The sequence below is a fragment of the Mirounga angustirostris genome, unplaced genomic scaffold, assembly GCF_029215605.1.
Source record: "Mirounga angustirostris isolate CCGP_5_RB_7025 unplaced genomic scaffold, mMirAng1.0.hap1 SCAF_3, whole genome shotgun sequence".
In the NCBI taxonomy this organism is placed as follows: Eukaryota; Metazoa; Chordata; class Mammalia; order Carnivora; family Phocidae; genus Mirounga; species Mirounga angustirostris.
Window position 1 is genome coordinate 89,626,886 of NW_026991711.1, and position 24,244 is coordinate 89,651,129.

The 24,244-nt window shown below is 38.9% G+C and overlaps 1 protein-coding gene across 1 annotated transcript in view; it reads right to left on the reverse strand.

The window, feature by feature from the left end:
- Positions 1-24,244, reverse strand: part of CNTNAP5 (contactin associated protein family member 5) — an 819,371-nt gene that overhangs the window by 45,557 nt on the left and 749,570 nt on the right. Inside the window, exons 20-21 of the mRNA XM_064586403.1 lie at positions 9,325-9,455; positions 1,863-1,950 (exon numbers count right to left, since the gene is read on the reverse strand). Coding sequence (XP_064442473.1) covers positions 1,863-1,950; positions 9,325-9,455 — 219 coding nt within the window. The remainder of the gene's footprint in view (positions 1-1,862; positions 1,951-9,324; positions 9,456-24,244) is intronic.

Below are 24,244 nucleotides of genomic sequence, written 5' to 3' on the forward strand. Positions count from 1 at the left end.
TCTCTCTCTCCCTCTGCCCTTCCCCACCCCCACTTGCACTCTCTCTCTCTCTCTAAATAAATAAATAAATAAATAAATAAATAAATAAATAACAACAACAATAATAACAATAATGGTGTCAACATAAAATGATTATTAATAGGAGGGGGGATGAAAATAAGAAAACACACAAAATTCAATCCAGAGGTTGGTCAGTGGTGACTGGCTCATTCAACTGCCATTTTGGAAGCTAAAATTGACATTTTCCGGACCTGACTGCAGCTGGGTTTCTGGACGTGCATAATGTTCTGGAAATTAAATAAGTTTATGCATCTGGAAGGCTGCAGTGAGACAGGAGTCATTTTTATGCCTCTTCAGCTGTTTCTACTGGCAAGTAAAATCATGGTAACATGAGGTGTCTTCTTCCATCACTTTTCAGAGACCTTTCCTGCTTCCTGGGGAGGAGTACTGCAGGACTGGGGCCTCAGGGGCTTCTGGACTCTAGCCTCTCATCAGTGATGGCCCCAGAGCTAATAGCTTCCCATAAATCCCCTCACAACTGCTGAATAGTCATTCCAAAAGACTGCAACAAGAATTTACCAATACTGGAAGGGGTGCCACAATTTTGCAAGCAACTCATTTCCAGTGTTAAATGCATTCTGGTTCAAAATGCCCAAAAAAGTTGAATGAATAGAAAATAAGGAAACAGAGACAAATCCAGCCATACAAGCAACCCCAAAATGTAGAGAGGCTTACATTCGCCAATTTATAACCCAAAGATGGTCAGACTGGATAAAGTACAAAATCCAGCCATATATATGTTCTTCACAAGATTACACACAGGCCTAAAGAAAAAGAAAGATTAGGAATATGCTAATCATGGGGTGTCTGGGTGGCTCAGTGAGTTAAGCATCTGATTCTTGATATCGGCTCAGGTCATGATCTCAGGGTCCTGAGATAAAACTTTACATAAAGCTCCCTGCTCAGTCTGCTTGAGATTCTCTCCCTCTCCCTCTACCCCTGCCCCTGCTTGTGCTTTCTCTGTCTCTCTTTCTCTCTCAAATAAATAAATCTTAAAAAAAAACACCAAAAGTATGCTTATCGTGATGAGCACTGAGCAATGTACAGAATTGCTGAATCATTATATTGCACACTTAAAAAGGATATAACACTGCATGCATATTCATTATACTTGAATTTAAAAAGAATAAGAAAGAAAAAAAGGGAAGAAAAAGAAAAATTGAAAGGAAATATATGGGAAAAGATAGACCACACAAATGAATCCGATTTACTAATAACAGACAAAACAGACTTAACTCCAAGGAGAAATTAATTTAAAAAGATCACTTCAGTATGAAAAAAAAAGTGTTCAACTCATCAAGATACAAAAATTTCTTAAAGACCCTCATTGTATATAAGATGAAAATTCACAGAACTTCTGGTAGAAAAAAAAAGAAAATCCACTATTATAGGAGATTTCAATCCTCTTTCAATTGGTGAAGAATTAATGAAGAGATTAAGCATTTGAGCAATCCAATAACTGGATAGCCCAAATCCTTAATTTCTTTAAGTAAAAATTAAGAAAATTTAAGTAAAAAAATAAACATCTAAAATCAATTAATTAGTAAGTAAACAATTATTTTATTCAACTTCTATGTTAATATGCCTTACTCAGGCTTCTATGAAGTAGATATAAATGCCAGCCCCAAACCCTGCCACATATATATCTCAGCAAGTCCTATACCAGAAACCTTGGTTTTAGATCTTACATGTTATAGGAGCAAGAGCTTCCAGATTTGAATCGCCAACCAGCTCAATGGAAATTATTTATTTCTTCATTGATTTCAACAAAGCCCACTGGAAAGGAATGGACAGGAACAAACCTTTGACTTTGCCCAAGGTGAGTGACCGTATGGCCCTGAATTCGACTTCTGGGGAGAAGTTGTAACTGAGTCGCAGTTGCTGATCCACCTGCAGGAAAACAGAAAACAAAGGTACATCAGCAGAGGTCTGTAAGTAAAGGGCATAAAACCCTCCCATCTGGAAAGAGCTTGGAAACACACACAGAGCAGATTCCTCTTTGGGACTTTCTCTCTGGAGAGATGAGAAATGTCTTGTTAATTCTCCCACAATGCACACAAAATATTCCTTTCTTCCCTCTTGGTTAAATAAAGGCTTTCATACAAGTCTTCTCCCTGGGAAATTCTGTACAGCTTTAGACAGGTATTTATCTCCCCACTGAGATTTTCTCACCAAGTTCTTTGCTGCAAACAAGCAAACAAATGAAGCCTTCTTGGGGCCACGCTGTGCAGGACTGACATTGAAAGGAAAGCACACACTCATTCCCCATTTCTTCCTTCTCCCCATTTGGCCCTTGCTGCCTCCGTTGCTACACTAATTTTAACCTGGTCCTATTCGGGTGTGGATAGGGGGATTTTCCTGAGCAAATATGTCAGTTTGACAAAAAGTTGGACCCTGGGGAGGATAGGCTAGCAGAACAGTTGCCACCAACATGAACACCTGATAAGCACCCCTCACAGGGGTAAGCAAAAGCCACCACTGGAATTCTTTAGGACTTTATTTCCAGGATAATCCTTTAGGGCACCCTCCTTTTCTGGCCTACTGCTAATCCCAGCTCTATCCCCTTCTTCCACTCCTCCTCATTCCAAGACAGTGTTACCCATCCATTCCCAGCCTTTTTGGTCTAGTCAAATCTGCAATTTCTTCTAGGCTCTACACTGAACATTCACATGATGTGAATAGGTAATTATGAATCTTTAAAACTGTATGCCCAGCCCCACTTTCCACTTGGGAGCAGCTAACCCAGGATTAATACTCAGTTTTCCTAGATCCCACGGTCCCTCCACCCACTTCTGCTCAGATTAACCATTCCCTAGAATCCTCTGGGTTCTGTAGCAGTTTCTGCTGTGAGAGAAGTCACTGGCTATGACTTCTGGTGCATGATTAGATACCTCATTACTATTTCATTTATGAAATGAGACTGGAATAATATTTGCTATGTATTGAATTCTTGGTATGTATGAGACATCATATTGAAACATCTTTTAAAATATATGCCTCCCGATAATACTGTGAAATAGGCATTATTACCTATTTTTTACAGACTAAGGAACTGCCTAAGGAACTGATATCTTAGAGATCAATAACTTGGCCAGGGCCAGACAGTGTCACAAAGCAGTGTCCCTTTGTCATGTGACCCACCCATCACTCTTTTTTTTTTTTTTTCCACCCATCACTCTTTATGGTGTTTGCTTTACTCGTCCACACCTCTCTAGATATCTGAGCAACTCGTAGACAATCATTGTATGTTTTTACTTCTGGCTTTCAACAAAACTCATCAACAAACATCTGAGAATCTACTATGTGCCAAACACTATTCTAAGTGCTCCATGAGTCTACCTCATCCAGAAAGCTTTCCTTGATGTCTTGGTTAGATCAGGTGACACTCTTCTCTACATTCACGGTGGCTTTTTTTTTTTTTTCCTGCCCCTAACTTTGAATTTAAAGTGCTGCGTTATAATGATCTGCTTCTCTCTCTTTCTCCCTCCCACCTTCACTAAACTATTGGCCCTTTAAGAATTCAGACATTTTAGCAATATATGTTTTCTTTAGGACCTTTTACAGAAACTGGCAAAGTAACTCCTAATGTGGGTTTGTTGGGTGAATAAATAAACATCTTGTATTGATTCCCTTTCTATCTTGGGGCTATGGGGACATAGTCAGTCACATCACCAGGATGGTTATCACTGCCTGGTAGCCCCTACACCTTTAGGTACAACATAGGGTTTTTGGTCCTCATGGTGCCCATCCACAATTTGTTTAATGCTCATGGATTCAGATTCAGTCCTTGCCCTGAAGGAGTTTTCTTTCTGCCCTACTTCAGAGCTCTTTCCTGCCTCTTCTACTCTCTAAAACTTCCCCTTCCAGTAGGGGCAGGGTCTTCCCCTCCTGTGCTCTTGCCCAGGTTGGAGAGGATGCTGAAATGAGTGGGAATTCCCTGTGGAGTTGAGAACAGTAGAAGGTTGAGCTGAGATTCCCCTAGATTCTGCCCCTCACCTGCTCCCCAGGGTCCATAAGATCAGCTCCTTATGCAAGTTGTTCCTGAACCTTGACAGTTCCATGCTCAAATGTCACACATGGGAGAGCTCACTGTTCAAGTAGCTGAGTCATCCCTATCCTGCTATTCTGTTTCGTGGGAACTTACCTAGTTGTTAGCACTTAAACCCGATGACTAATGAAGGAGAGAAGGTGGCAAATGACACCCAGTTAAGGAAGTTTTTAGAAAAACATGAGTATTTGGAGAGGAAGGAAAGATGACTCAAACGATACTTGAGGCTACTGCTGGACTATGGATAGTTGGGGGATGGGTTCCAGCACTAACATGGAATATGGGCACCTAGCATCAGGACTGGTTCAGGTGCTGGGTTACCAATTTGAAAAAACTTAGCAAATTCATAGGACAAAAGCACACAAACAAAAAAGAAGGGTGTACTAGAGATACTTATTTTCAGGCCTTCAACATTTATAATATGGGCTATTGCAATCATTGAGGTATTCAGTGGGAAATACATTATTTTGTCATATTTCCTTTTATTTGTTTTTATGGTTTAGTATTGTTTTTGTTTTTAATTATAATTGGTGGGATGGTAAGGGGTGAAAAATTGTCTGTAGTCTTTTATAACTATTGGATGTCTAAAGTTTGAAATCTGGCCTTAGAGAAGCTTTGTTGATCTCAGAATCTAGGATGCCCAGTGGTCTTGTCAAGTTGTTAAATGGGATGGAAAAAAGAAGAAAATGGAACAAACTTTTTTTGAATAAGTCCTACATGGCAGGCTTCATGCTTGGTCTTTTAGCTATGTTCTTTCAAAAACCGACTGAGCTCAGTTTGCATCCCCCCTCTTTTTAAAAAAAAAAAAAAATTTTATTTATTTATTTGACAGAGAGAGACACAGCAAGAGAGGGAACACAAGCAGGGGGAGAGGGAGAGGGAGAAGCAGGCTTCCTGTGGAGCAGGAAGCCCGATGTGGAGCTGGATCCCAGGACCCTGGGATCATGACCTGAACCGAGGGCAAAGGCTTAACGACTGAGCCACCCAGGCACCTGTCTTTTTTTTTTTTTTTAATAAAGCAATAGACTGAAGCTCAGAAAAGTGAGTAATGGTCTTAGATCACATAATGTAAGTAGTGGAGCACAAATTCACACTCAAGTCCTATAGGGATACCTCTACTGACCTCAGGATCTTCATCTCTGGAGAAAAAAGGAAGTAATTACTTTGTTTCAAAAGTTCCTACCACCTCCTTCTTCATGAGCTGGCATTTTGGTAAACTGGCTTTATCTGTTTAATGTCACGTATGCATTTCAAATAGGAACACTGAAGTTCACCTCCACCACCAGGGCATTTTGGGGGGCACTTGTACCTTAAAAAACACTAGCCAAATTACAATTCTCAAATCATCTCCAGGAATACTTGCTCCTGATTGCAGGCCCAGTCCCCATGACCTCCTTCTTAGCATCACAAAGAAAGACAGGAGGGAGAATAGCAACTCAAGGCCTGGGGGTTATGAGGGAATCTGTTTTTAGGTACTGGATGCCTCTGGTTGGTTGAGTATGGTGATGCCAACTCCCCTCTCTCTCTAATCAATTCTGATTCACAGGGCCTAAGGGCAGGACGGGAGATGTAGTAGGAGCCTATCCTTTTCTGTTTTTACTGAACAGTTTGTTCTAAGCAGGAAGGATGGAAAATATAGACAGGAAAAGAGGGGTGGGACTATCAAGGAGGCAGGTGTATTATGTTACTGTGTCAATGAACTGATTTAAAATTATTAAAAAAATAGTCTCTGATCCAGTTTTTTTTTTTTTTTTTAAGATTTTATTTATTTATTTGACAGGGAGAGAGACAGCGAGAGAGGGAACGCAAGCAGGGAAGTGGGAAAGGGAGAAGCAGGTTTCTCACTGAGCAGAGAGCCCAACATGGGGCTCAATCCCAGGATCCTGGGATCATGACCTGAGCCGAAGGCAGATGCTTAATGACTGAGCCACCCAGGTACCCCTCTGCTCCAGTTTTTTTTCTGCACCCTCAAGGTTTTGGAAATAATATGTTCTCAACCAACATGTTTATCATTCACTATTAAATTGATTGGTGGAAATCCTTTTTATGGAAAAGAGAAGGAAATGCCTCTTATTGTTCTCTCACTGACCTGTTTGTGTCTTTCATTTGTGGAAAATAATACAAGAAATATAAAGAAGGAAAACTGAATCATATGTACACATACTCACCAGAATGCATCCTGCATGTCCCATCAGTACCTCAGTGAAGACATTCAAATGAGAAGTTATCATTCCCATCCCTTTTATCCTCCAATCTTGCACCAAACTAAACTTTCTCCAAAGATGTGTCCCCCTATTTCAAGAGTTAATTCTAGAGGGAAGCTTATTATATTAAAACCACTCAGGGACTGTTTTTTTTTTACCACACATTGGACAATTATTCTTGAACCCCCACTCAATCAAGAAAACTAATAGTCAACTTTGACTTCTCCCATAACCCACATCCAAAAGGTTGCCCAGTGCTACTGATGTTACTTCTATGACATTTCACATCTCCACGTCAATGGTTCACCCACTGCACTAATTGAAGCCCTCATGATCTCTTTCTGACTGGCCTCTGTCTTATGTCTCATCACTCCCAAATGTGTATTTCCATGCAGTGATCACAGTGAACCCCTGAAAATGAAATTGTACTTCCCCTGCCTATAATCCAATGGTTTCCCTTCCCTTCTCCACAGGGTCAATTTGATCTCCTCCACATAATAAATTAAGCCTTGTGGAATTTATTCATTTCATTCATAGATATTAATTGAGTACCTGCTATATGTTAGGCACTGCTTAATAAAGTGGGGGTTCTATGGTAATAAAAACAGAAAAAATCCCTGTCCTCTAGAGGAGAGAGAAGACAAAAAATTAGATAAATAAATAAATTATATTGAATGTTAGATTGTGTTTAAGCACTGTAGGGTGGATGTCAAAGGGCTAGGTCGCTGTATTAAACAAGGTGATCAAAAATGTTCTCATTAAGAATAGCTTTTTGAGTGATGTCCTGAAAGAAGTGCAAGTACAACTAGGAATGTAGATATATGGACAATAGCATTCTAAGCAAAGCATATTCAAATATGTTCAAGAGCCCTGAAAACAGCAAGGGGGCCAGAGTGGCATGAGTAGAGTCAAAGAAAATACTGATAGATGAGGAGTAACATGGGAATGGAGCTGTGGATGCTGGGTCACGGAGACCCCCTTAAGCTTCTCAAGGTCTTTGGCTTTTACTCTACATGAGAAAGAAAACCACTGAAGTGTTTGGATGTAAGAGAACCATCTGATTAATGTTTTAATAGGATCTCTCTGGCTGCTGTGTTGAGAACAGGTTGTAGGGGAACAAAAAGTGAAGGAGAGATCTGTCAATTAAGATGCAACTGTAAACTGTAATAATCCAAGGAAGAGATGAGGGTGGCTGGGGCATGGTAGAGGCTGTTGATCAACAGGATGCTGTATGTGAGAGAAGAGAGATATCAGAGATGACACCATAATGTTTAGACTGAGAAGTTGCCAGAATAGAGCAGCTATTAACTGAGGTGTGGAAGATTATGGGGGTAGGGAATGTTTGGGGAAAGATTTTCAGGAACTCGGTGTGAAATATGTAACATTCAAGATGGTTAATAGACATTTAAGATATGCCAAGTAGGCAATGATAGGTCTGGAATTCAGAGAAAGGATTGGAGTTAAATGTAGCTTTGGGATTAATTAATCAGCATTCTATGGCATTTAAAGATGTGAGTCTGAATGAGGTTAGACACAGAATGAGTGTAGACACAAAAGAAATGAAGATGAGTCTTGGGATGCTGCACTTCAGACAATGATGGGAAGGCAACAAAAGAGAAGAGAATGAGCATCCAGAAGATACGGAAGAAACAACAGGTGAAATTGATGTCCTACAAGCTAAATAATAATGTGTCTCAAGAGCAGAGGCATCACTGCGTCAAATGCCAATGGGAAGATAAGTAAGGAGAAGATTGTTAGATTCTGTAAGATCACTGGTGTCTTGAGAAGTATAATTTTAGTCCAGCACAGAGACAAATTCTTCACTGGTTTAAGAAAAAAGGAAGGGCAAATTGGAAGACCAAATATATAAACATTTCCAAGGATGTGGGCAATAAACTGAAAGAGAAAATGGGACAGTACATGAAGTCAGACAAGAGAGAGGTTCCCTTCCCTGACCTAGAGAGTGATTTTTGTCATGTTGTGTTGTGTTGTGTTGTGTTGTGTTGTATTGTAATTGTGTTTTTAATGAATGCAATCCTCGCATGTTTATGCTTTGGGAAGCCATCCAAACAGAACTGGGAAATGTTGACAAGGGAGGGGAAGTTGCTGGAGTGATGTTCTTCAGTGTGATATGAGACCTGTTATCACAATAAAGAAGAAAAGAAAGTCATCTCATACAAGTGAAGATGGGGTTGTAATTGTTGGGGTATAAGGGGAAAGAAGGAGGTTTAAAATTATCATCTAAGAGATCAAAAGTGATGAATTAAAAAAAAAATAAGAGGCAATTGCTGGGCAGATGGAAGAGCTCATTTGAAGTCATGATTCTGAATAGGATGATGTAGACTCTGCCAGTTCTCTGTTGTCATATGCCCTCACCTGATCCCTGCCTTTTATACCAAGACCCCTGGAATTCCAGAGTGCTTGCCACACACTCTGCTTTTCTGGACATCTTTGCTGATTCTCACATGGACCCACCATCTGAGCATTTCTTCCTCTCTTCTCCTCTTAGCCAATTCCTCCTCACCTTCATGACTCAGTTTATTCCTAACTTTCTCCAAGAAACAAATATTGATTCCCAGAAGAGATCAGTGACCTCATCTGTGCTCCCATATCACCTGCACACATTTCTCCCCTAGCCCTTGCCAGTCTCTTGTGATTTCCTCTTCAGCTGTGTGTCCTCCTCTTATACTCCAATTCAGTGTTATCAAATTTGATCAGGCTTCAGAATCACCTGCTACCCCCTGCAAAAAAGTTGTCATTAAGTATATCTGAGTAAGGCCCAAGAACTTGCATTTCTAACAAGGTCCCAGGTGATGTTGATGCTGGTAGCAAGAGGGGAACACACTGTAGTTCAGTAGTTCAATTTTGTCTAGTTCTTCAAAAGCTGGAGTCAAGTGTGCTTGATATCTATCCCCAGAACTTGGCTGTATGCTTGGCTCAGGGTAGAAACAGAAAATTTTACTGAACAGCCAAAGCATATTTGACTGAATGAGAAGAAGTAAAGTAAGATACCTGAATGGTAAGCTCTCTTCCCTCCCGGTCAATGTTTAAGTGGTGCATCCTTCTGTTGGCAAAGTTCTCTGCATCAATATTGAAAACCTGGGTTTCTTCCTTGCTTAGCTGATAGTGAACCTGTAAGCTTCCTTGAAAAAAAATATTAGAAATTAGAATTAAACATATGCAAAAATGTGATCAGATTATCTTTTAGTTGATCATTACTCTCTTCTAGGGATCTATGTCTCAATCCTTTCATTATTCAAATTTTTAAAAATCCTATATTACTGTATGTATATAGTATATAGCATAAGCATGTATTTACATATAGCAATATATATATATGCTATATACTATATTAATATATATATACACCATATATACTATATAAATTTCATTATTCAAATTTTAAAAAATGTTATATTACTATAGCATCTGGGTCCATATGGAAAATCCTAAGTATAGGTACAAAATTAGTGTGTGTGTGTGTGTGTGTGTGTGTGTGTGTGTGTGATGAAAAACCATAATTCCAGGTTGGAAAATAAAACAATCACAAGTCTATTGTGTAATTGGATTGTGAAAAATTTTAATAAGATAGAGTCCTTTTCTATTCTCTCTTCAATTCCTACCATTTCTTTTTTTTTTTTTAAGATTTTATTTATTCATTTGACAGAGATAGACACAGTGAGAGAGGGAACACAAGCAGGGGGAGCGGGAAAGGGAGAAGCAGACCTCCCGCAGAGCGAGGAGCCCGATGCGGGGCTCAATCCCAGGACTCTGAGATCATGACCTGAGCCAAAGGCAGACGCCTAACGACTGAGCCACCCAGGCGCCCCCAATTCCTACCATTTCTTATAATTCATTTTCTTCCTAATTCTCTTCATAGAATTTCATAATACATACTGTGAAATAAGATTGTAAAATAATCTAAGCCAGAATAGAAGAAAAATGGTTGGCCTATTAAACTGATACACAGTTGAATCAGTTGATACAAGAACCTCTATAACTAATGCTGGTTTTCCTGGTTCGCTCTCTCCTTTTTGCTCTATTATTGTTTGGGTTTTTATCACTTAAATATGAATAATAGCTGTGTAGCAGTGGCATATTTGGTACTGAGAGGAGTTGAGCTCGGGTGGTGGTGCAAATGGGCAGGTGTAGGGCAAGGGGACCTGACCACAGCCAGCCTATGGTAAGGAAACACACATTGTGTGCATTAGTGGGCTGTTGGGTGGCATGCTCTTCCACACTCCTTCCAATTCTAAGAATCTGGGCATGTTCATATTTAATTCCACCCAATAAACTAAATTAGCATGTGATAATTGTGTGTCAGGTATGGTGATGAGTACCACATTCCTTGAGGGTATTTGGACTCTTACCATCCCACTGCCTGAGTAATTCATCTACATACATATTCTGTGTGCATTTGTTCATTTTAAAAATCACTTCTATTTTATATATCTTCTCTCACACCTGCCTCACGATCATCTATCTTACATGTTAATAATCTCATAGGGATTCTGTCTATCAAAGTATTCTGAAGCTTCCCCAACATCACAGTTTATGTCTAAAATACTTCAGCCAGTTCTTCTAGAGCCATAGAAATATTGATCTCAATTTCTTAGGAGTTTTGGTGCAATCAGTATCTTCTGCTCCTACAGGCCCTGTGCTCATCTCTACCCTAACAGGTACTGGGCTGTGTTATTTGTATACTCACTTGTCTTTCACACAAATCTGTAAGCTCCTTGAACATCTGCACATATCTTAGATTCCTAGTGTCTGGACCATAGTAAATACTCAGTAAATTTTAAAGGAAGGAGGGAGGCAGGGAAGGAGAGGAAGGGAGGGAGGAAGGAAGGAAGGAAGGAAGGAAGGAAGGAAGGAAGGAAGGAAGGAAGGAAGGAAGGACAAACTAACAAATTCAGTGGGGCTTAGAAAATGTTTACATCTGAAGAAATAAATCCTCTGAAATAGTACAAATCTAGGTGATACATATTCTCAATAAATCCAGAGACCAATGAATTATTCTTAGAAACTGCTTCACCTTGGTATTTATTGGCCCAAAGTTGGGAGAACCTCTGGAGAATACAAGTGGCATGCTTAAGGAACTGGATAATTCCTGAAGGCCCCCTCTAGAATTTAGTAGTGTCTGCACTAGTTTATCCCCCTGCACCTGAGGCTCTGATGTTTCAGGGAATTCATTCAGGTTTGGATTCCAACAACTGCCTTCAACATTTTGTCTCTCGTTAGTATTTAGGGTTTATCTCTTTCCCATGCATCTGGATTTGCCTTATATATCTAGTTAGTCCAGTGTTTTTCAAATTGGTTTTAAATTAGAACACTTTTTGGGCACCTGGCTGGTTCAGTCGATAGAGTGTACAACTCTTGACCTCAGTGTTGTGAGTTCAAGCCCCATATTGGGTGTAAGATTACTTAAAAATATAAAATATTTAACAAAATAGAACACTTTATTCAAATGAAATCTAAAGTGAAATTTATAGAAAACAGAAAAAAAAAAAAAACAACAAACTTGGATCTTCTTGAGTTGAAGTAAGAGTGGGGGGCTACCTCTAGGCTGCTGTTGCCACTGTCCTCTCTCCCTCCACCCACCTTTACTCCACAACCTCATGTTGGCCAAAAGAACTCTGGTCTCCCAGGAGCATAGTAGAAAACCTTGCCTCTTCAAAGTGACAACTCAGCCTACCAGGATTTGGTTACATCTGTTCTGGACAGCTTTGTATCACTTATGTGCACCCCATAGGACAACCCATAGAACAGTCTCTCCCTGCAGTCCTGACCACTGGGACCCCACACTCCAAATACCCATAGGCACATAGGTTTGACAAGCTTACAGTTGGATTTGCCTAGGCTTTAACTTGGTCAGTGACAGATTTTCTGTACATATCTATGTGGATGTAGCTGCCTGAGGAGAGAAACCTTCAGGTTAAGGAGAAGCCAAGTTCCCCTTGGAAGATGTTGGACTTATTTTCTTCCTTTTTTCTTTATTTCTTTTTTTCTTAAACAACATACATTTATTTTCTCTGGACAATAGTTTTGGATGCTAGAAGAGCAAAATGTTTTCTTAAAGGCTCTAGGCTAGGATATTTGTGTGCTTCATCTTAGCTTCCGGTGGATGCTGGCAATCTTGGCATTCCTTGGCTTGTAGATGCATCACTCTGATGTCCTTTGTCTTCACATGACCTTCTCTCTGTTTCTCTCTGTTGGCCCTATTTTCACATCTACTCTAATACTCAGAAGGGTACCACATACCATTTGTAAGTCATTTTATTATTCGTATCCTCCTTGAAAAGTGTCTACTCATAAAAATGGAAAAAATATGAAATAGAAACTCAAAACTGAAAAGTCCAAATAATATCTAGTTGAATTCCTTGAGTTGGGCCTTAGGGTAAAGATTCTTCCATGTCAGTTATTCCAAACCATCATTTTGTTGTCTTTTCTCTAACTGGTTCCCACTTTTCCAGTCTTCCTACTCAACTGTCTTCCACACTGCCATTACTGTATTATAACACATATTCAGTCATGTGACTCAAGCACTTAAAAAAAATTCTAAGCCTCCTTAATTCTACACCATATATTCCAACTTCTTAGCCTGATGTACGAAGCCTTTTTTTTTATCCTTTCCAACTTTATCACATACATATTTTTCATATCTGAATCATACCTGAACACTCAGCATCTCTCCAGATAATGTCCCTCTTTACCTCTGTGTGTTTTTCTTTTCCTTTGCCTTGCCATCTGCCTGGCAAGCTCCTCCTCATTCTTTAAAACCCAGCTTACGTGACCCAGATCTTCACTAACCTCTAAGACTAGCATAATCTTTTCTTTTACTATATTGCCACTATGCTCACTTTTAGTAACAAACCCAATTTATCATGTTTATTTTGTGTTTCCTCTTGAACTTAAGGTCCCCTAAGAAGGATAGTTGCTTATTCATCTTTGTGTCCACAAATTATAACACAGGGTTTGCTATCTTAAGTCTCCAGAAGATTTTTTTTTAATAAAAATCCACTCTGGAGAATTTTATTACCACTGCACCAAAATTATAAACTAAAAATTATTCAATGTCTAATGTGTGCCAGATACTAAATAAACAAATAGTTACAATATTATAGTTCTATTTTTAAGAAGTTTATAATCTAGTTGAAAGCAAAAGCAAGGTCATACATGCCTACTATATTTTAGACATTAAATCCCGTACTAAAGGGACGCCTGGGTGGCTCAGTCAGTTAAGCGTCTGCCTTCGGCTCAGGTCATGATCCCAGGGTCCTGGGATTGAGTCCCGCATCGGGCTCCCTGCTCCGCGGGGAGCCTGCTTCTCCCTCTGCCTCTGTCTCTCTCTCTGTCTCTCATGAATAAATAAATAAAATCTTTAAAAAAAAATCATAAATCCTGCACTAAAGATATTTCTTTTCTTTTCTTTTTTTTTTTAAGATTTTATTTTATTTGAGAGAGTGAAAGAGAGAGAGAATGAGTGGGGGGGAGGCAGAGGGAGAAGCAGACTCCCTGCTGAGCAGAGAGCCCAGTGTGGGGCTGGATTCCAGGACTCCAGGATCATGACCTGACCTGAAGGCAAGCACTTAACTGACTAAGCCACCCAGCCACCCCTAAATATATTTTCTTTCTTTTCTTTCTTTCTTTCTTTCTTTCTTTCTTTCTTTCTTTCTTTCTTTCTTTCTTTCTTTCTTTCTTTCTTTCTTTCTTTCTTTCTTTCTTTTTCTTTCTTTCTTTTTCTTTCTTCTTTCTTTCTTTCTCTCTTTCTTTCTCTTTCTTTTGCTTTCTTTCTCTCTTTCTTTCTTTCTTTCTCTCTCTCTCTCTTTCTTTCTTTCTTTTTCTTTCTTTCTTTCTTCTTTTTGACTTTCTTTCTTTCTTGTAGCTCCATGCCCAGTGTGAAGCCCAATGAAGGTCTTGAACTCAAGATCCTGAGATCAAGACCTGAGCTGAGAGTCAGACACTTAACTGACTGAGCCACCCAGGTGCCCCAAGATATTGATATTTTTTAATCAAATCCTCATATCAGGAAATAGATTTTCAGGGAGGTAAATAGCTACACAAATAATAATAATAATAATAATAATAATAATGATAAGAAGGAGAAGAAGAAAAAACTAGAGAAGGAGAAGAAGATTCAAACTCAGAGGTAAAGAACTTCAAAGTTCTTTATGTTCCTTCCAATATACCACCCTGACTCCAAAGAGATGTGTGGTGGGGTAGATGGATGAGTGGATGGACAGAGAAGTGGACGGTGGAGCAAAGGGAATGGTAAATGATTTGACAGAACATACAGAATACACGTTTTGTGAATTCAAAATGATATTGTATGTAGGTGACGAATCACCAAATTCTCCTGAAACCAATATTGCACTGTATACTAGCTAACTAGAATTTAAATAAAATCTGAAAAGAAAAACAAAAACGATGAGCAGTTAAAGGGTTGAGGTAATAAAGTATTTTTCAGAGAAAGAGGTTTGCTGGAGGAAGGTAGAAGTTAGCTAGGAAAACAAAACAGAACAAAATATAAGGTGATATGCTTATGCAGTTGTAGAGATTTAAGAACAATACTGCTGAAATTTACCATGTTTGAAGCAGTAAAACTGTAGGCCATTAGCACTGATGAGAATATTAGCAGACATGCACCGAACCAACTTCTCATTCTGAAAGATGGAAAAACTGAGACCCGTACTTTGAGTGAGAACTTGGAAGAGATTAGTAGAGAGGCCAGGCAGAGAAGGATCACACTAGAATGACAAAGAATCTAGACTTGTTCTTGTAAAGAAGAGTCCCATAAAGGACTTTAGACACATGTGTGACTAGTCTGATGTACAAAAAGTAGTATCTTAGGAGAATTACCCAGCACACCCAGTGTGCATGCCAGATCTAAAGGGTCTCTCATGAGCATACCAGCTCTCACAAGATCAAAAGAGGCACTCATGGAGGTACTGGACCATCACTGTAGAGTCCATTCTTGTATTTCTATCCATACATTATTGTCAGTTTCTTTCTTTACCATTTCACGTTGAAAGCAGGAGCTCTTCTACAATGTTGAATCTTTTCCATTCCCTATCAGTCCCTATCACTCCCAGACTTGTGTGGCTTCCTGTACACCTTCAGCTTCTACTAATCAGACCATTCTAACCAATTAGCTTCTGTTCTATCTCCACTGCCCCACCCAGTGGCACCACCCATCTACTGGTTGCTCATGTCAAAATTCTAGAAGTCATCCTTGTTTTGCTTGTTTCCTTCACTAGCACCCTTGCATACATGATGCACACACAAGTCATCAGCAACCATCTGGTCTCTACAAAGTAAATCCTGCATCTCCACACTTCTTTCCAGCTTAGCCACCACACTCTCATTTAATCTATGACTGCCTCTCACTTGAACTATTGCAACACATCTAAAGTCATCTCCCAGATTCTAGTCTTACTTCTTGTCCCCACACCTATCCATTCTCTATACATCAGTCAAAATAAGCTTTTGAAATTTTGATGTCACTGATTAAAATATTTTAATAGCTTCCCAATACACTTAGAATAAAATCAGAAGTATTTGTCATGGCCTTCAAGATCTTATATGATCTTCTTCTATACCTCTTTCATTTTATTGCATTCCACATTTGCCCTTGCTCACTAAGCTCCAACTACTATTGACCTACTTTATGATCTCTTATGTGACAAATTTACTTCTGTGTTAGAGTCTTACACCTGATTTTCTCTCTACCTGTAATGTTCCTCTTACAGATCTTTGCCAAAATTCTCTCCTCACTCATGGATCTGATGTGATCCATACAACCATGCCTTTTATAACCATACATCCTTACCTTAGCACCTCCATGTAACAAGGTTTTCCAAACTGTTGTCATGATTGATTAGGGCATCATGGAATCAGTAAACAGAACTCAGTATTTGTTATTGCTAATAATTTTAACCCCTGCATAATTGCAATTAAAGCCTCTTACTCTCTAAATACAACCTTTTCCCTTTCTGGCTCTTTTCTTTCTGTCTTTCTTTCTTTCTTTCTTTCTTTCTTTCTTTCTTTCTTTCTTTCTTTCTTTCTTTCTTTCTTTCTTTCTTCTTATGTTCAGTTAGCCACTGTACAGTATATCATTAGTTTTTGATGTAGTGTTCAATGATTCATTAGTTGCATATAACACCCAGTGCTCATCTGGCTCCCTTCTTCTAATGCCTGTATTTCATAATCTTTGGTGTAAGAATTAATCTCACCAACTACTTGGTGTTTCTCATCCCCTTCACATCCTCTTTTTTCTCCTGACTCAGCTCAAACTGTCTGGTCCATCACTATAAATCATCCTCTCTGACAGGGTCTTAATTCCCTTGGCTACTCTTTACTGAATGGACATATTTGCTTGGTAGAATTGTAACTATTAAAACACAACCTATGCTTTCTCTATTCCTGCCCAGTTTAGCTGGCAGAAGACAATACAAATCATGCAGACTGCTCGTAGGCCACTTCATATTCCTCCCCAACTTCAAGTGGGTCTTTTTTATGTCCTGTCTCTCAGTGTATTTACTAAGTCAGTGTACTTGCTTGCTCAGACAGTTCTTTAATGTCTTCTCTTCTATCCTCTGGCCCCCAACTCTGCCTTCTTCCCCACTCTCAGCTGATGCCTCCTGCTCCTCCAAGAAAACTGAGGCAACCAGAAAAGAACCCCCACAATCTCCTGACACCATATTTACTAACCTATCAATTTCTAAACCCATATGTTCTACCTTATATTATTTAACTTAGATAAACTGTCTATTATTTCACCTAATATCATTTTATGCATTCCTTGTCATCCTCCTCATGTACTTGAAGACACCACTCAGGCAACATCCCCCTTTCTTTACAATTTTTTGTGTCATCCTCTGTACTACTTCATTCCCATTAGCATTTTTCCTATATTAAAGGGGAAAAATGAAAATAAAACACTTCAACCTTTTTAACTTTAGCCATTGCCATACTTCTCTGTTCTCTTCTAGTCTGTAATAAAACTCCTGAGGCTTTATCTATATTTCCTGTCTCTAATTCCTCTCTCCCATTTACTTTTAAACTCCTTCCAGTAAGATTTCACCCGAGTCTCTACTAAAACTTCTATCGCTAAGGTCATTAATTACCTTCATGTTGCTAAAAATTGGATTGAGTGGAAAATCCAATTTTCCACTCAAAATCCCCATCTTAAATCTCCCTAACATTATATACAGGTCACTCTCTTCTCTGTAAAACTCTTCACTTAGCTTCCAGAACATTCTCTTTCCTAGTTTCCTTCCTTCTTCACTGGCCATCCTTCTCCCTCTTCATCACTGATTCCTCTATTTCTCCTTGCCTTTTTAATGCTGAAGTCCCAAGTCTCAATCTATGGACTTTTCTCTATCAACACTCACTGCCTTGACAATCTCATCCAGTGTTATGGTTCCAATATTCTCTTTTTGGTTTCTTAGAATTGCTGTCACACATAGTTGGGGAAGCCAGATGTTTGAAATCAAAGTGTCAGCATTTCCACACTTCTTCTGAAGGCTCTAGGGGAAAATGTTTCCTGTCTCTTCCTAGTTTCTGCTGGGACCTGACAATCTTTGGTGCTCCTTGTCTTATAGCTGCATCATTTCAATCTCTACTTCTACTGTCATGTCACATGTCTTTTTCTCTGTGTGTCTCCATATGTCTATGAGTCTATGTATTATTATCCCTTCTTATAAAGACACCAGTCATTGGATTTAGAATACACTCTAATCCAGCATGACTTAATATCTTAACTAATTAGCTGTGTTAAGACACTATTTCTACATAAAATCACATTCTGATGTTCTGAGGTGAATTTGGAGGGACACTACTGAACCCAGTATATTATCTAAATGTAGACCAATTCCAAATTTATATCTCCAGATTGGTCTTCTTCCCTCACCTGCAGTCTGCTTTATGCAATTACTTTTTCAACATCTCTACTTAGATGCCTAATAACCTCAAACTTTAATATGCCCAAGACCAAATTCATGATCCTCTTTTCTAAACCTGTTTCTTCCATAACTTCCCACCTCAAGTAGTAGCAAGCCTCTACTTCCAGGTGATTGGCCCAAAAATCTTAGAACCACCCCTCATGTCTTTTTGTCTCATACTCTATTTCTAGTAGGTATGACATACTTTTATGCACCCCCTTCAAAATATATACTGAGTCCAACTGTTTCTTTACCTCCCATTAATTCCATTAATAGCACACTCATCCCAACAGCCAACATTTCTCATCCAGATTATTTCAATAGCCTCCTAACTACTCCTCTTCTAGCCTTAGCCCCTTATAGACTATTCTTACCAGAGATTCTAGAACAATCCTGTTATAAACAAATCAGATGTATAAATCATATAAATTGGTATAAATCAGATCAGTCACTATAAATCAGTATAAATCAGATCAATCATTCCCCTGCTCAGAGCACTTCAATGACTCCTTATCTTACCCAGACTAGAAGGCAATGTCTTTATTGTGATTATAGGGTCCTATGGCTTTCATTACTTCTTTTTCCTCATCACCTACCCCATTCCCCCTTCTCACTGGGGTCCAGTCACAATGCTTCCCTTAACAGTTCTCAAACAACAAGGGTACATCTGCCTCAGACTTTCCGTTCTGTTTTCTCTGCCTGGAATGCTTTTTTCTGGATATACACATGACTCCCCAACAATCCCACCCCCACCCCACAAATCCTCCAAACTTTGCTCAAATACCACCTGTTTAAAGAGTTCTCTGATGGTCATGTTAAAAACTGTGAGACCCTGGCCTCACTTATATATATTCCTGACCTCTTTACCCTGCTCTTCCCTCTCCCCACACAGAGCTTATCACCTTGTAACATTTTGCTTATTGTTAATATTTATTATTTATTGCCTATCTCCCTACACCAGAAGGTAAGTTCCATGAAGGCAGATATTTAATAAAATGGAAGAGTCCAAAACAGAAAATATGAATATTATTCAATATACTTAGGGGAAATATTGTTTTAGTCATACAAACTGATTCTGAGTCACTATATAAAAATATTCTTTACATAGATTTTGGTTAGACACTATAGAAAGGTCTGTTTTTTTCAAATAATTAGTTTTTAGAGTATTTATCACCATCCTGCTCTTTTCTTAATTCATATATTTTTAACTTGTTTAGTGATTTTCATTATCCATTTAATTGTAAGCTCCATGAAAAATGAATTTTAACTGTATTTTTTTCCTGAGATATACCCTGTGTTGAGAAAAAAAATGCCTAGCATATAGTGGGGGGCTCAATAAATATTTATTTATTTTTTTTAATAGACTGAATGAGTAAACGGTTTTGGTGACATATGAAAAATACTTCTTTTATCTCACCGATGCTTAAACATATAATGCAAGCAACTATTTAAGAGTTGATCATGATAATTTTAATAATTATCATTGTTACAGCTATAAATGTTAGTTATTGTATGGGTATAATCAATAGTATTAAAATATCAGTTGCCTATTTTGTTCTAGGGATTGTCTAAAATTTTTTCTCATATTTCATCTTTATACATCAAAAATTGTAACATATACATTATTATTTTACACTAATTTTACATGAAAAGAGAATGTAGTTTGTCTAACCTGGTTGGACATTTAGTTATCAGTCATTTTACATAGATCTTCCCTCTAATCTAAGTGTAATATGAATTTCTCTGTAGAGTAACAGCCATGCTTTGCATCTTTTCTGTAGCATCCACCATATACAAATAAAGCCCTTTGGATGAAGGCATATATCTGCATGACAGTCCTACTTAGCCAGATTTCACAGAGAAAAGACTAAAAACCAATTTGTGGCCACTCTGAAGCCAAACTCAATTGTCCGGAGCTTGTCCTCAAATCACTGCATGCACAACTGAATGCTAAATTTAATGAAATGTCTCTAAAATAAAAATTTAAAAATCTTATATTTTTAAGCTTCCTGGAAAAAGGAGACGTTTATACTAAAAGAATTGCAAGCCCCATGGAAGATAAAGTCAGCTTTCATGGCAAAGTTAAACATTAAGGTTGTTCTTCTACTTCTGTCTTGGGCAAGGTGAGGAGAGATTAGAACCGAAAAGAATCAGCTATCCTTAAAAAAAAAAAAAAATCTCAGCTATTTGAGAATTTCTCATGAGTCAGTAACTGCGATGTGCTGAGCATTCCCAGATCCACTCAGCTATGATGGTTTTCTAGGGCTCAATTCATTTCTTATTCAAAAACAACCTTGAAAATTCTCAGAAGAAGTCATAAACAGGTACCAAATCCTCCAGCTTATTTGGTGATGGGTTCTGGTTTACTTCATTTAGCCTTATTTTAAGCACCTTAATAAGTAACAATTACCTTCTTCTATTTCAGTGCTTCTGTTTATGTTTGCACAAAATATTCCTCAACCTGTCTTACCTTTAACTCAAAAGTCATTTGCATAACAAAAGAGTCCCATTACTGGGAATAAACACAGACCAACTGCCCCTCTTCCATGGTTCTCTGTCCAGACCTTTGTTTCCTTTTGGCTTACATTATGGAATGTCAGCCTTTTTTCAATAAAAAGAAAAATACACTGAATGACAAAATTAGGAACTTAATTTATTTTTGTTTTTATTTTTCAAATTATATAGAAGAATGAAATCAAACAGGTTCTTCTGGCTCAGGTTCGTTCTCTGAATTCAGTCTTTACAGCATCTGTAAAAGGCACAGACCCCAAAACTCCATAGGAAACACTGGCTGGTGCTTTATGTGCTTAGAGACTTCATGGAGCTACTAAAGATCTATTTTCCTTTCTGCTGAGACCCAATTAGAGTTCACTTACATTTAAAAACTCTCTCCTCTTATTTGTATATGATTTATGGGGTTTGAAGGCAATAGATATTAGAACTCAACATAGTAATTAGTCTTTAAAGTATTCAGGATGTGGCAGCTTTGTAAATTTTATGTTCACTTTTTATGATCCAATTGCTTTTGAATATAGATGTTTTTGATCATGGCGCTTAAAACTTTATAATATTTGGAACTAATGTTAGTGTGCATGTATTTGTGAACATTTAAAAAATGATGATGACAAGTACTGACAGTATAAAATGATGCAAATCCACAGAAATACTGGGTCACAATTTGTGACTTGTTATCAGGTTGGCTAAAATGCCGCTGAGAACCAGTACTTCTCTCTAATAGAAGCTGGTGCTCATTTCTTTCCATCTCCCACAGTGCCCAGTGTAGAACTTGGCAGGAGTAGGCGATCTGTCAATGTGCAGCAGGCAGAAGGGACACACCATGATGTTCTAGGAATGGTGTTATGAACACTGGCTTAGAGAAGAAAGACAAAGCTTTTCTCCCAAAACATGCACAGCCTAGCAAGTGACCCAGGACCATAAGAAGACGAGTACAGTACAGTGAAGACAAATTCTGGAAACACATCTGTTGGGTGAGAAAACTGGAAAATCAAGGAAGGCTTGCCAGTGGTGGTGATAAACCCTGAACTGGAGTCATAAAGAACACACAAAACTTGATCACACAGACAAGAGGGAAAAAGGAGGAAAAAGAGGAAATAGCAAGTCAAAGGTAGGGAGAAGAAAAAGAGAAGGGTGTGTGTGTCTGTGGTTTGATGGAAAGCAGGTGTGCATGTGGAGAATAAGCAGAAGATAATAAATTTGGGATATAAACCCTGTGTTCCTTAAGGAAGCCATTACCTCTATGGAGTCACTATTTCTTCAAATCATAATTTTGCCTTTTCTAATTGTTATTTATAAAGATAATTTCAAAAGCACAGCTCTGGATGACAGCTCTGATAGATTTCCTAATGATGTCATTCCAGGGACTGGGGCCAGCAGTGATTGACCCAGAGCACAAATACATCCATATGATGGGGAGCTGAGCCAGCCTGCATTTAGTAATCAGGTCTAAAAGTATCCTTATCATCTAATACTGTGCACACCACCTGGGAATGGTGAAGAAGGCACATTAAAAAAAATGTTGAGGGGCGCCTGGGTGGCTCATTCAGTTAAACGTCTGCCTTCTGCTCAGGTCATGATCCCAGGGTTCTTGGATCGAGCCCCGCATCAGGATCCCTGCTCAGTGGGGAGCCTGCTCCTCTCTCTCCCTCTGCAGCTGCCCCTGCTTGTGCTCTCTCGTGTTCTCTCTGTGTGTCAAATAAATAAAATCTAAAAAAAACAAAAACAAAAAACAAACGTTCTAAAAAAAATGTTGAGCATAGAATGATGATTCGTTAAAAAGCTTAAAGGTGAAAAAAAAAAGAAGCTTAAAGGTGTGAAAGGTGTAGCATGGTTGGAACGGCACCCACATGCCTGGGCCTTTGTGTTTTCCTGATGCCCATCAGTGCCATGTAACCTGCCAAGTGCACAAATTACAGAGCAGTCAGTGCTGGCTTCAGGCACTCCCATAAATGAAAATATAAATGATGGTCAATTAGAGATGATCTCCTAAACCATTTTCTAAAACCATTAACAAATAGTGTAACTAGCTCATGAATAACTTCAGGCACTTTTCATAATACAAATTCATCAAGATATAACCACAGGATCCTGTTTAATGGCACAGAGACAATTGCATGGAGGCCTTTCCTGACCAGTAGTTTCCTCCAGTGGGGAGTCCCACCTGTTCAGAAGTGAAGGTCCCATCCAGAATGTTGTCCCTTCTGGATCCCTTATTGTTTCTTAGTCCAACATGGCCCTTAGCCATGGAGATGGTGACTTGCATCTGAGAGATGAGCTCAAAGAAGAGGTTAAAAATAAAGTTTACGGAGTGCCTATCCAGTGCCACCTCTTGTAAAATCTCTTGTGTATTAATGTGAGACATTTCACTTGATGAGGGAGTAGAGTAGCATTTGGGGATGTCTCAAGATGCAGACTTAAAGAGCCTGCTTTTGGCTCTTCCCCAAGACCCCTTCCCAAGATTGCTGCTCCACTCCTAAGAGGAACAAGCCACTTCCCTGGGTCAGAGCCTGTGACATGACAATTTGGGATAGTTATTATTTCTGTTACAAATGAGAAGAAGTGAAGCTCAGGGAAATTAAAAATGTACCTGAAGACTCAGTTCAACATGAGATTTTGAACCCAAGGCCTATAGTACTTTGTTTACATGCTACCATGAATTTGAGGTAGATACTCAGCTGAGGAAGGGTCTCTGCCTCCAGATCTTAGACAGAACAGAGAGAAGAGACTAGACTAGCTGCCCAGAATACTTTATTTTTCTCCTCAACCTCTTTTGTCTGAATATGAGGTACAACAGAAATGAAATAATAATGAAGAACATCTCCACCCCCATACCCACAACATACTAACACACTCACACCTTCTAACCCATGCACACTTACACATATGGCATGCCCTTACCTAACTATACAGTTTAATCTCTCATAAAGATGTACAGATTACACATGAGCAGAAGAGAAAAGACAAGAAATTTTGTTCCCTACTGAGATGATGAATTTTATGTAGTAGAACTATGGGAGGAAAAAAAAAAAAAGAAAGAAAGAAAAGAAAGAAAGAACAAACATTAATAACAGTCCTTGGGAGGAAAAAAGAATCAGAGGCCATGTAATTAAGCTTCCACAATTTTGTCTATTGAGTGCCTACAATGTGCCTTTTTTTTCCCCCCTCGATATTGGGACTGCACAGTCAAGGATTCTGCTCTCATGGAGCTCACACCTCCCAGTGAAGACAGAAAGTAAACCTAAATTTATAAACAAAACAAGTGCCATGACCTAGAGGGAATGTCCCAGGCTTGATGGGAGCATGTTACAGGCGGAAAGGTGGCCACCTTATTCAAGGACATCCTCCTGATATTCTTTTTTTTTTTTTTTTTTTTTCCCAGGCTCCCCTTGTGGAGCCGGACGCGGGACTCTATCCCAGGGCCCCAGGACCACGACCTGAGCCGAAGGCAGACGCTCTACCATCTGAGCCACCCA